The sequence below is a fragment of the Globicephala melas genome, chromosome X (genome assembly GCF_963455315.2).
Source record: "Globicephala melas chromosome X, mGloMel1.2, whole genome shotgun sequence".
Lineage (NCBI taxonomy): Eukaryota > Metazoa > Chordata > Mammalia > Artiodactyla > Delphinidae > Globicephala > Globicephala melas.
Genome location: NC_083335.1, coordinates 122,839,612 through 122,853,055, shown reverse-complemented (window position 1 = coordinate 122,853,055; position 13,444 = coordinate 122,839,612). Strand labels below are relative to the sequence as shown.

Below are 13,444 nucleotides of genomic sequence, written 5' to 3'. Positions count from 1 at the left end.
GAAGCCCGCCATTGGTAGTTTGATAGGGATTGCATTGAATCTGTCGATTGCTTTGGGTAGTATAGTCATTTTCAGAACGTTGATTCTTCCAATCCAAGAACATGGTATATCTCTCCATCTGTTTGTATCGTATTTAATTTCTTTCATCAGTGTCAAATAGTTTTCTGCATACAGGTCTTTTGTCTCCTTAGGTGGGTTTATTCCTAGGTATTTTATTCTTTTTGTTGCAATGGAGTGTTTCCTTAATTTCTCTTTCAGATTTTTCATCATTAGTGTATAGGAATGCAAGAGATCTCTATGCATTAATTTTTTATGCTGCTACTTTACAAAATTCATAGATTAGCTCTAGTAGTTTTCTGGTAGCATCTTTAGGATTCTCTATGTGTAATATCATGTCATCTGCAAACAGTGACAGTTTTACTTCTTCCTTTCTGATTTGGATTCCTTTTATTTCTTTATCTTCTTTGATTACTGTGGCTAAAACTACCAAAACCATGCTGAATAATAGTGGTGAGAGTGGGCAACCTTGTCTTGTTCCTGATCTTAGTGGAAATGGTTTCAGTTTTTCACCATTGAAAACGATATTGGCTGTGGGTTTGTCATATATGGCCTTTATTATGTTGAGGTAAGTTCCCTCTATGCCTACTTCCTGGAAAGTTTTTATCATAAATGGGTGTTAAATTTTGTCAAAAACTTTTTCTGCATCTATTGAGATGATCATATGGTTTTTATCCTTCAGTTTGTTAATATGGTTTATCACATTGATTGATTTGCGTATATTGAAGAATCCTTGCATTCCTGCGGAAAAAACCCCACTTGATCATGGTGTATGATCCTTTTAATGTGCTACTGGGTTCTGTTTGCTAGTATTTTGTTGAGGATTTTTGCATCTATGTTCATCAGTGATATTGGCCTGCAGTTTGTTTTTTTTTTTTTTGTGGCATCTTTGTCTGGTTTTGGTATCAGGGTGATGGTGGCTCTCAGAATGAGTTTGGGAGTGTTCCTCCCTCTGCTATATTTTGGAAGAGTGTGAGAAGGATAGGTGTTAGCTCTTCTCTAAATGTTTGATAGAATTCGCCTATGAAGCCATCTGGTCCTGGGCTTTGGTTTGTTGCAAGATTTTTAATCAGAGTTTCAGTTTCAGTGCTTGAGATTAGTCTGTTTATATATTCAATTTCTTCCTGGTTCAGTCTCAGAAGGTTGTGCTTTTCTAAGAATTCGTCCATTTCTTGCAGGTTTTCCATTTTATTGGCATAGAGTTGCTTGTAGTAATCTCTCATGATCCTTTGTATTTCTGCAGTGTCAGTTGTTACTTCTTTTCAATTTCTAATTCTGTTGATTTGAGTCTTCTCCCTTTTTTTCTTAATGAGTCTGGCTAATGGTTTCCCAATTTTGTTTATTTTCTCAAAGAAACAGCTTTTAGTTTTATTGATCTCTGCTATTGTTTCTTTCATTTCTTCATTTATTTCTGATCTGATGTTTATGATTTCTTTCCTTCTGCTAACTTTGGGGGATTTTTGTTCTTCTTTCTCTAACTGCTTTAGGGGTAAGGTTAGGTTGTTTGAGATGTTTCTTGTTCCTTGAGGTAGGATTGTATTGCTATAAACTTCCCTCTTAGAACTGCTTTTGCTGCATCCCATAGGTTTTGGGTCATCGTGTTTTCATTGTCATTTGTTTCTAGGTATGTTTTGATTCTCTGATTTCTTCAGTGATCTCTTGGTTATTTAGTAGTGTATTGTTTAGCCTCCATGTGTTTGTATTTTTTACAGTTTTTCCTGTAAATGATATCTAGTCTCATAGCGTTGTGGTTGGAAAAGATACTTGATATTATTTCAATCTTCTTAAATTTACCAAGGCTTGATTTGTGACCCAAGATATGATCTATCCTGGAGAATGTTCCATGAGCACTTGAGAAGAAAGTGTATTCTGTTGGTTTTGGATGGAATGGCCTATGAATATCAAGTCCATCTTGTTTAATGTGTCATTTAAAGTTTGTGTTTCCTTATTTAGTTTCATTTTGGTTGAACTGTCCATTGGTGAAAGTGGGGTGTTAAATTCCCCTACTATTATTGTGTTACTGTCGATTTCCCCTTTTACACCTGTTAGCATTTGCCTTGTATATTGAGGTACTCTTATGTTGGGTGCATAAATATTTATAATTGTTGCATCTCCTTCTTGGATTGATCCCTTGATCATTATGTAGTGTCGTTCTTTGTCTCTTGTAATAGTCTTTATATTAAAGCCATTTTGTCTGAGATGAGAATTGCTACGCCAGCTTTCTTTTGATTTCCATTTGCATGGAATATCTTTTTCCATCCCCTCACTTTCAGTCTGCATGTGTCCCTAGGTCTGAAGTGGGTCTCTTGTAGACAGCATATATACAGGTTTGTTTTTGTATCCATTCAGCCAGTCTATGTCTTTTGGTGGGAGTATTTAATCCATTTATATTTAAGGTAATTATCGATACGTATGTTCCTATTACCATTTTCTTAATTGCTTTGGGTTTGTTATTGTAGTTCTTTTCCTTCTCTTGTGTTTCCTGCCTAGAGAAGTTCCTTTAGCATTTGTTGTAAAGCTGGTTTGGTGGTGCTGAATTCTCTTAGCTTTTGCTTGTTTGTAAAGGTTTTAATTTCTCCGTCGAATCTGAATGGGATCCTTGCTGGGTAGAGTAATCTTGGTTGTAGATTTTTCCCTTTCATCACTTTAAATATGTCCTGCCACTCCCTTCTGGCTTGCAGAGTTTCTGCTGAAAGATCAGCTGTTAACCTTATGGGGATACCCTTGTATGTTATTTGATGCTTTTCCCTTGCTGCTTTCAATATGTTTTCTTTGTATTTAATTTTTGATAGTTTCATTAATATGTGTCTTGGCGTGTTTGTCCTTGGATTTATCCTGTATGGGACTCTCTGTGCTTCCTGGACTTGATTATTTCCTTTCCCATGTTAGGGAAATTTACTACTATAATCTCTTCAAATATTTTCTCAGTCCCTTTCTTTTTCTCTTCTTCTGGGACGCCTATAATTCGAATGTTGGTGCGTTTAATGTTGTCCCAGAGGTCCCTGAGACTGTCCAAGTGAGGCCATCTTGATGATCAATTTCCCTCACCCCAAGTGGTTCTGAATATAACTTTTGCACGTATTTGTTTTTACTTTGTGTCATTTTCCTTCATAGGTGTAATGTGTCATTGATCCATGTGATAGTGTATTATGTCCTTGTCACCCCTTTTGGTGCATCATCTTAGGAATGAAATAGGGTCCATGTGGGAGGCCCAAAGATGGGTTTGACAGGTAGGCTGCTGTATGTCTCTGAATTGTGTCCTCAAAGTAACCGAGAAAAAGCCTCTGGACACACCAAGAAACCAGAGACTCTCTGGGAGATGAGGCATAAACAGGCTCAATAAAAGGCAATCCTGTTCATTCATTTGATGTTGGTATCTGCTGACACTATTATGAGTCAACTCCCAGGTGAATACAAAGCACAAAATGAAAACGTAAAGAATTAGTCAGGATGCAATCCATCAGGAACCCCTGCGGAATTTGGTGCTCCTAGGAACGTAGATTCAGTCACCTAAGAAGCTTGGATTGTGAATTTAGGTCAACATTTGTTGAACGACAAGCCAAAGAGAGATTCATCAGTCTTATATTTTCTTTTGTTCATAGGAGAAGACATACACATTTATTTGCAGAAACCTTCCTTCCCCTGCACCCCCTGCCAACCCCCAAACTAAAATTCTAGGAATGTTTTATTATGTGGGCTTTTATGAGAGACAGATGATATGTACACTGATTCATTTGCAAAGTTCCCAAAACCTCTACTGAAACAGGGATCTCCCTACTACATTCTCTTAGAAAAGACAGGCAGAGAATATCAACCTGTCTCTCAGTTAACACACACTTGAAGATCCAGGAAGTGCATCGGCGATACCCCAAGAAACTCTGTTGACTCCAGAAAGAGTTTACAGCTTCCTCCCAAGCATCCACAGTCACATGTGGGGCCCTTTGACCTTTTATTCTTCCTCAGTCTCCAGACGTTTCTGCCTCACCAGGAACAGCGTTTCCCCTGCAACAATAGATTTCGATATTGCCACTGTTCCAGAGCTTTCTCTATCTGGTATTTAGGGAAGCAGTTTGGCAGGGAGGGAGGAGAATGACAGAACAATTTTTGAGTGTCCTCCTCTGTTTTTTATCCCTTCAGAGAGGCTCTCCACGCAGAGTTGGCTGGGTGACTCATTCTTGACAACTGCACTCGATTGCAAGAGAGTTTTCTTTCCTTCCTCTGAGGCTGCCCTTCCTTATTCAAATTGCTCTTCTCTATTGCTGCCGGAGGATTAATGATATTCGCCCCCAAACTTCCCCTCTCTCTGAAGGCAGAACATAATGAGGACATTCTCATCCTCATCTTCGGAACAAGTTCCTGGTTCCATCAGCACAGCAATACTTCCTTGTCCTTTTTAGATATGTTGAAAAAAATCCAAATGGAAATGGCTCATACCTCATGCTCCACGTCATTGACGTGGCCACTGGAGCCCACACAGCATAACTTCAGGAACCATGATAGAAATGTCCTTATGCAAAGCTTTACAGAATCATCTTTCCTCCTCCTAAACACTTCTCCAGTCTCATCTGATGGGTTTTCCCTTTACCTCTCTAACTGAAGACCCCCTTGAAGATGCCGGCCTGGGAAGCTCACTGTTGTACCCATGCATGTGCCTTCGTTTAAGATTTAATTAACTTTTAGGACTCTGACTTAGGCAAAATGATAGAGGACCTGTCTTCCTAGTGTTGCCCAATCATCTGTTTCTATGAAGCTCTCAGAAAGTTCCAGTGCCTCAGGGATCCCCCCTCCTGCTAAGCTCTTAGGATTTTCTGGTGGTTTTGGGTCAAATTCAGTGTTTAGCTAGATGCACTGTCAGGTAGCAAAACCAAAGCAAAACAAATTTTAAAATTGATTTAATATCATTTGCATTTTCACCAAGCCGATTCTTGCCTAAATGTAAAGTAGATACCTTTCAAACAAGAAGAGAGAGAGAGAGATTGCTACTCAGGAGGCTGGGAGGGGTTTGCTAGCCCTCAAGCCACATGAGAGTGATAGATGCTAAATCCTCTACGGCTTGTCTTGATGTTCTAAACACACGGTAGAAGGTTCTTGATCAGCTAGGTATTCAAGGGATCATGGGGCACAAGACTTGACACCAGAGGCTGTGTGCGATCCAGCATTTCTTTACAGGGACCACCCTGTTTTATACATATTTTTAAATAACATCAAAGGAATATTATAAGCACGTTTTTCTCATTCTCCTCCCTCCTATACACACCATGAACCGCCCACCCATCTATCCATGCAGCAAGGCATCCATCCCACCACTCAGTATATTTACTCTCATTCACTTATCAAAAAAAATATTCATCCCGGACCTCTTACGCCAGATCCTGCACTACGTTTCAGAAGCAGACCCAGGACCTGCCCTCCCAGCAATTGCCGTTCAGCGGGTGAGAACACTGCGTTCAGAAGGTACAGTAAACCTGGAGGACGCACAGGCCGGAGTAACTACTCACCACCCCTGTTTAAAGCCCCCCACGGCCCCGCTGCACACAAAGCAACATGTTCAATACAAACCAACGGCACGTTCGTGCAGCATCGCCCCCCCTCACTGAGAAACATCCCAGGGGAAGCTAACTCCGGGCAGGGCGAGGAAGCTGAAATAACCGGCACCGTGCCCATCACAAGGAGAGTCTGTCAGCGGGACGGCCTCGCCGGGGAGCCTCCAAACACGTGGATTCCCTGTCTTCACACGGAAGCACGAGACAAACTGCAGCACTTCCCACAGGCGCCCCGGTTCTGCAAGGGCCTAGACTCCTATCCTAGTTTGTTGGATGCCCCTGGGGGCATTTAGCAGCCAACCTGGGTTTCCCACAGCCATCCTGGACTTCCCAGCAGACACATCAGGTGAAGGCTTTTATGCTTTATTCCCTCAGTGCAGGCACCCACCCCCTTGCCTGCTTGAAAATCACTACCATCAGGAGCCATTCTCAGTTGTGTCTTCACTTCACCTCCATAACTGACTTTAGAATTCCCAGTCTCCTTTCAATTTGAATTCTTGAACATCCAGAGTTGCTTCTTCATTTTAAATGCAATGAATCAGTAATAAAAGCCAATTTCAGGGCTTCCCTGGTGGTGCAGTGGTTGAGAATCTGCCTGCTAATGCAGGGGACACGGGTTTGAGCCCTGGTCTGGGAGGATCCCACATGCCGCGGAGCAACTAGGCCCGTGAGCTGCAACTACTGAGCCTGCGCGTCTGGAGCCTGCGCTCCGCAACAAGAGAGGCCACGATGGTGAGAGGCCCGCGCACCGCAATGAAGAGTGGCCCCCGCTCGCCACAACTAGAGAAAGCCCTCGTACAGAAACGAAGACCCAACACAGCCAAAAATAAGTAAATAAAATGACGGTTTAAAAAAAAAGCCAATTTCATTAATTCGCCCACTGTACTCGTCCAGAGGGAAAGGCAGGTAAGAATACGCGTCATGTTACGACAGGTCTATTATGTGTCTCTGCTCCAGGGTATCATGCTTTTGCTTGGTTTACGATGAGCCACGGACTATACAAATAAATAGTTAATAGAAATTAATTCTTTTGTTTGTAAGATATTATTATACTAAGTTTTATTGGATTTTAGAAACTCTACGGTTAACCACAGGAGTATAACACATTCTCCACTGGAAGTATGCTGTGTAATAAGGGAATTAAAGTTTAAAATCACGGAAAACTTTAAAATTCTGTGACTGCAGTGTACTATTTATTGATTTAAATGGCAAGTGTTTAAGTGAATTATGAATACAGTATAAATGAATTTAATCCATTAGATTCCATACAAATACTGGTCATAGCTTTATGGTGGAGCATAAACTTTAATTTTTTTATCGTATCATACATATATATGATGTTTAAAGTTACACATGTCCTACATGTATGCATATACATACCCACATGTTTACATACGTATGTACATATACACACATGGAGGCACCTGAATCATTAAATCATATACTGTATGTAGAACAGTGCATTTAATAAATTTAAATATGGTTTTATTACAAGTTGGTAAATATTCAATATAGGTATACTAAGTATGCTAATTCTCAAAATGTATTCAAGTGAATAAATAAAAATATGACCAGATTCCTTACTCCAGGACACAGGACAAATGTTTTGATAATAAGCAAAGGACATAAGTCAATAGAGGCAGTTATAACAATGCTTTGTTACTGACAGGCACATCAGACAGCAAGCACAGTATTAAGTACCATGATTTATCTTGGGCTTGCGATCTTTAATGTGAATCTGTAACAAAGAAACCCTAGATTGCCAAAACAGAAAGGTTTATTCGCATGCATTTTTGTGTGTTGCTTATGTTTCCACGTGGAGGTTAAAAAATGTTTTCATCAAACACTATACTTGAAATGTGATGAGGCAAAAAGCTGTCTGCCAGTTTTATGGTCATCAGTAATAAAACAGATAAACTCTTGAGGCAAGTATCTGTAACTCACGTTTAAGGCTACTCCTACTAGTAAGCCGCCATATAAGCCATGCATTTTTAGAACACAGCCATGCTATGATATTAGAACATGTTACTACACAGTACAAGGAAGGGTGGTAGATTATTTAAGGAAAGTCAAAGTCAAGTCTTTCCTGGTTGATGCCTATGTGAAGCACATGAAATGCTCTTAATTTAAAAAGAAAAAAGGAATTTAAAATAATTAAATAATGCCTTTATTTTTTAAAATTGGAGTATACTTGGTTTACAATGTTGTGGTAGTTTCTGCTGTACAACAAAGTGAATCAGCTCCACGTATACAGATATCCCCTCCCTCTTGGACCCCCCCGCATCCCACCCATCTAGGTCATCACAGAGCACTGAGCTGAGCTCCCTGTGCTATACAGCAGGTGCCCACTAGCTAGATATTTTACACGTGGTAGTATATTTATGTCAAACCTAATCTCCCAATTTGTCCCACCCTCCTCTTCCCCTATCCCATGTCCACAAGTCTGTTCTCTACGTCTGCGTTTCTATTCCTGCCCTGCAAATAGGTTCATCTGTACCATTTTCTAGATTCCACATATACGTGTTAATATACGATATTTGTTTTTCTCTTTCTGACTTACTTCACTCTGTATGAGACTCTAGGTCCATCCACATCTCTACAAAAGACCCGATTTCATTTCTTTTTATGGCTGAGTAATATTGCATTGTATATATATGTACCACATCTTCTTTATCCATTCATCTGTCAATGGACATTTAGGTTGTTTCCACGTCCTGGATATTGTAAATAGTGCTGCAATGAAAACTGGGGTGCATGTGTCTTTTTGAATTATGGTTTTCTCAGGGTGAATGCCTAGTAGTGGGATTGCTGGATCCTATGGTAGTTCTGTTTTTAGTTTTTAAAGGAACCTCCATACTGTTCTCCACAGTGGCTGTATCAATTTACATTCCCACCAACAGTGTAGGAGGGTTCCCTTTTCTCCACACCCTCTCCAGCATTTGTTATTTGTAGGCTTTTTAATGATGGCCATCCTGGCCAGTGTGAGGTGATACCTCATTGTAGTTCTGATATGCATTTCTCTAATAATCAGTGATGTTGAGCATCTTTTCCTGTGCCTCTTGGCCATCTGTATGTCTTCTTTGGTGAAATGTCTATTTAGGTCTTCTGCCCATTTTTGGATTGGGTTGTTTGTTTTTTTGTTATTGAGCTGCATGAACTGTTTATATATATTATGGATATTAATCCTTTGTCCATTGCTTCATTTGCAAATATTTTCTCCCATTCTGTGGGTTGTCTTTTCGTCTTGTTTATGGTTTCCTGTGCTGTGCAAAAGCTTTTAAGTTTAATTAGGTCTCATTTGCTTATTTTTGTTTCTATTTTCATTACTCTAGGAGATGGGTCATAAAAGACCTTGCTGTGATTTATGTCAAAGGGTGTTTTCCTATGCTTTCCTCTAAGAGTTTTATAGTGTCCGGTCTTACATGGAGTTAACCTGAAATTGTGACAGAAGATTTGGGTTTTCATTTCTATTCTGCTCAGCAAGTTACTTCTCCCTATAGACTGTAGAGAGCAATGCTATTCCTAAACTGTCTTGGTGAGCAATTCATCCATTTACTTTAACTTGAGATGGTATTTTAAGAGGTCTTGGCACACAGTAGGGACGCAATCACTTCCAGTCCTTTTCTTTCACGGGAATGCAACATCAACATGTGACGTATGTATCCGACCCTCAAAGTCTCGCTTCATGACTTCAGTGGGGTTGGGAGAGCGGGAATGTGGTTTGCATTTACCATGCCTTCCATCCTCTCCTCCAATGTACAAACTGAGACCCTAGGAAGTTAAGAGCCTTTTCCTGCACCAGCAGAGCTTAAGCTTGGCGACAACTTCTGGCCCCATCGTGTGGCATTCACATCTCAGAGTTCTCCTGGAAAGACAAGAACCTGGGAGTCTGAGAGTTCCTGACGGAGGTGATGAGTTCCAATGTGTCTCATTTTCACAAAGACAGAATATATGTGTTATATCCAGAAGCAAACATCTGCCCCTTGACCTTATGCCAGAAATTTGGAATGTCCCCCCAGCCAGTCCGTGATTCGCAAACTCTAAGGTGCCAAATAACCACTCCAGGTGCTTGTTAAGGTCCCCACGTGATTCTGATGCATACGGCCCGAGGACGCTCTACTGGGAACCACTGAGGCAGGTAGTGGGTGATGCAGATTACCCCCCGACATCCAGAGGTGCTGCCTGGTCTCATTGAAGGTTCCCACCACTTGGCCTCAACTAAGTCTCCATTCTCTAGTAAACAAAATCTCTGTTAAAATTAGACCTAAATATTGTGTAAAGACAAATTATACTTACCTTTCTAGAGGCAGACATTGTATAGAAATATACCATCCAGTAGAGAATGATACTTCCATTAATTTTTTTCTAGCCATAAACAGCATTATTCTTGGTTTGCTACTCTAACCAAAATTCTATAAAATTGTCCATGCTCCCCCCTACCCGCTCCCAACCTGAAGTTTGTAACTCTGTTTATTTTCTTTCTTTCTTTCCTTTTTTTTTTTTTTTTTTTTTTTGCGGTATGCGGGCCTCTCACTGTTGCGGCCCTCTCACTGTTGCGGCCTCTCCCATTGCGGAGCACAGGCTCCGGACGTGCAGGCTCAGCGGCCATGGCTCATGGGCCCGGCTGCCCCGCGGCATGTGGGATCTTCCCGGACCGGGGCACGAACCCGTGTCCCCTGCATCGGCAGGCTGACTCTCAACCACTGCACCACCAGGAAAGCCCTGTTTATTTTCTTAATGACATTTAACTCCATTTAAAGCAACAACCTTGTGAAGTATATATTTCCTTGATAAGTCTATGCCCCTCACCTCAGTAAAATGTACATCCTATAGTATTCCTAGGTTCTAGAGCAGTCTAGAAGGGTTCAATGAGTACTTAAAATTTTGTGTTATGAGAGAAGGAAGGAGGGAGGGAAGGAAAGCTTTTATTCATTCGTAAAGTAAGAGGTTTCTCTTATCTAGATGTTCTCTAGTGACTGAAAGCATAAATCACCCAAATTTTGCAGTCTGACTTTGCTCCTATCCTATGTCAGAATGTTCATTTCTGATGAGTTTATTACCTTTGCTACAGTTTTTAAAAATCTGAGGGCCTTTGTTATTAAATGCATCAATGATTCATTTTGAATCAGTATATTTGCATGCTGTGGACAAGGGTTGAGGTTCCTGATATACATAAGGAATATCCCTTAAAAATACTGTAATAGAATTCCTTGGCGGTCCAGTGGTTAGGACTCTGTGCATCCACTAAAAGGGGCGCAGGTTCCATCCCTGGTCGGGGAACTAAGATTCCGCATGCCACGCACACTGCAGCCAAAAAATAAAAATAAATACTGTAAGAGTTTTGGAAAACTCTAACTTGAAAAGATACATGCATCCCAATGTTCCTAGTAGCACTATTTACAATAGCCAAGAGACATGGAAACAACCCACATGTCCATCAACAGATGAATGGATAAAGGAGATGAGGTACATATATAACAATGCAATGGAATATTACTCAGCCATAAAAAAGAATGAAATAATGCCATTTACAGCAACATGGATGGACCTAGAAAATATTATACTTAATGAAGTCAGTCAGACAGAGAAAAACAAGTATTACATGATATCACTAAAAAAAATACAAATCTAAAAAAATAATACAAATGAATCTATATACAAAACAGGAACAGACATAGAAAACAAATTATGGTTACCAAAGGGGAAAGCAATAAATTAGGAGTATGGAATGAACAGATATAAACTACTATAAATAAAATAGATAAGCAACAAGGATTTACTGTATAGCACAGGGGACTATATTCAATATCATGTATTAACTATAATGGAAAATAATCTGAAAAAATATAACTGAAACACCTTGCTGTATATATTGTGACACTAACACAGCACTGTAAATCAATGATACTTCAACTAAAAAAATGGGTTTAATTTGCTCCTAAGTTTTCTGCACTGCACTGTCCTGTGCCATGTGGATATACAATTACCACATAAATACATGTGTCTCTGTGATAAATAAACTCACATACATTAGCCCATCGTTTCAAGATGCAGCTTGAAAGCTGCATTCTTCACAAATGCTGCCTTCTCCATAAACCCTCCTGTGACTCCCCTTCTCCACTGGAAGACTCTTTTCCTACTCTACACTTAGCATCACAGCCCTGGGATGTTGCTGGATTTCCTATGCCTGACATCCAGGTCACTGCCAAAGCCTGCCACGTGACCAAGCTCAACCACTGCTCACCCCACAATGTCTGCCTCTCAACTGGACCTCCTGAAAATACAGCCCATTCTCATCATTCTTGCAATTATGTTCGGAAAGTCATCGCAGATGCTGAATTAGTGAATAGCAAACCGTTGCTGCTAGGAAAGTACAGGGTTAGGTATCTGGGAGCCTCGGGTCACAACATTTTCACCAGCTGATCAATACATAATCTTGTGTTAACTGTATGTATCTGTTTAAAGGCACCTTATTTAATAGATATCACTGAGTCATCCACAGGGAACTTGGGGCCATCAGCGCTACAACTCATGCCTACAAGAAGCTTATCTAACTCATGTATTTTCTCCCTAAGGCATTTCTTGGTCTTTCTTCCCAACAGCAGACGGCACTGAAGCACTGGGCTTGGGGGTCATTTCCAACAGCAACGTCATCAACAAAAGACACATAAATGTGAAAAGCGTGGCACTAAGTAGTCCACAGAAAGGACACTTGTTGACAGCCTGAAAGCTGCAACCAGAGGCACTGCTGCCCTGTCCAACCCCAGCTGAGCACGTCTGTGAATGACCCCAAAAGTACCTGGAGCGTTCATTTGATGGTTAAAATAGATCATAGTGGCACCGATGAACTTGCAAACAGGGGACCTGCGACTAACGAGGAGGGACTGCATCCTTCTAAATGGTGTCCGTGAATCATTTAGACTTTTCCAGGTATTGTAATCACAATAATACAATTCAAGTACCTTTCCGGGGCCTGTGAGGACCCCAGAGATTTTCCTTCTGCAGAAGATTTTCCTTTCCCCGCTCCTCCTTTGTTTCTCCAAGACTCCCTCTCACTCATCCCTGCTGTGCTGCCCTTACCCGGACCCCTTTCATCACAGGTCTCAGCTTCAAGGCCACTTTATCAAAGAATTCCCCGATACTTCAAGGTCGTGGTTCCCCTCAGCCCCTCCACCTTGCTGTGTCCTGCACTTTTCTTTATCAGAAGCACTTTTATTTATTTGCTAGTGTGTTATCTACACCTGTCAGAATCTAAAATCCCTGACAGCAGGATCCTTGTAAGTCTCCCGCTGGATTTATACCACAGAGGCCAGTGCTCCTGGCACACAGCAGGTCCCAACATACAAGTGTTGAATGAAGAACCTGCAAAGTACTCCTGGGTGCCACTTTATGGCACTAACTTAGGTGTCTGTCCCCATTTTCCCTATAATAGTGTAAGCTCCTGGCCAGCGGAAATGACTTAGGTTCTCGTTTCACGCAAAGATGTTTACACTAAATCTCCTTTCCCTACTGAGTCATCTGTGGTGGGCGGGACACGGGTGGCCACAAAGCCACACGTCTGAATAGCTTTTGTACATTATAAGCTAAAAATAAACTTATTGAATAAGTGGCCTCAGTTCTGGCGCTCGCGTGTTTGTCATGTTTTACATCCTAATAAGCAATCCCAGTAGGTACTGGCTGAAACCAGCAGCCACCATTTTTTATATATATATTTTTAATTAATTTATTTATTTATTTTTGGCTGGGTTGGGTCTTCGTTTCTGTGCGAGGGCTTTCTCTAGTTGCGGCGAGCGGGGGCCACTTTTCATCGCGGTGCGCGGGCCTCTCGCTGTCGTGGCCTCCCC

At 41.0% G+C, this 13,444-nt stretch overlaps 1 protein-coding gene across 2 annotated transcripts in view; it reads left to right on the top strand.

Moving 5' to 3' along the window:
- PNPLA4 (patatin like phospholipase domain containing 4) overlaps nucleotides 1–13,198 on the top strand; it is a 108,746-nt gene extending 95,548 nt beyond the window's left edge. Inside the window, exon 7 of one of the 2 annotated variants that reach the window (XM_060292970.1) lies at nucleotides 12,203–13,198. In XM_060292970.1, the coding sequence (XP_060148953.1) occupies nucleotides 12,203–12,271 (69 nt within the window). In that variant the 3' untranslated portion in view covers nucleotides 12,272–13,198. Of the gene's footprint in view, nucleotides 1–5,445; nucleotides 6,258–12,202 lie in introns of those variants that run through there. The other variant, XM_060292971.1, reaches the window with a different exon arrangement.
- Nucleotides 13,199–13,444: the final 246 nt, after the last annotated feature.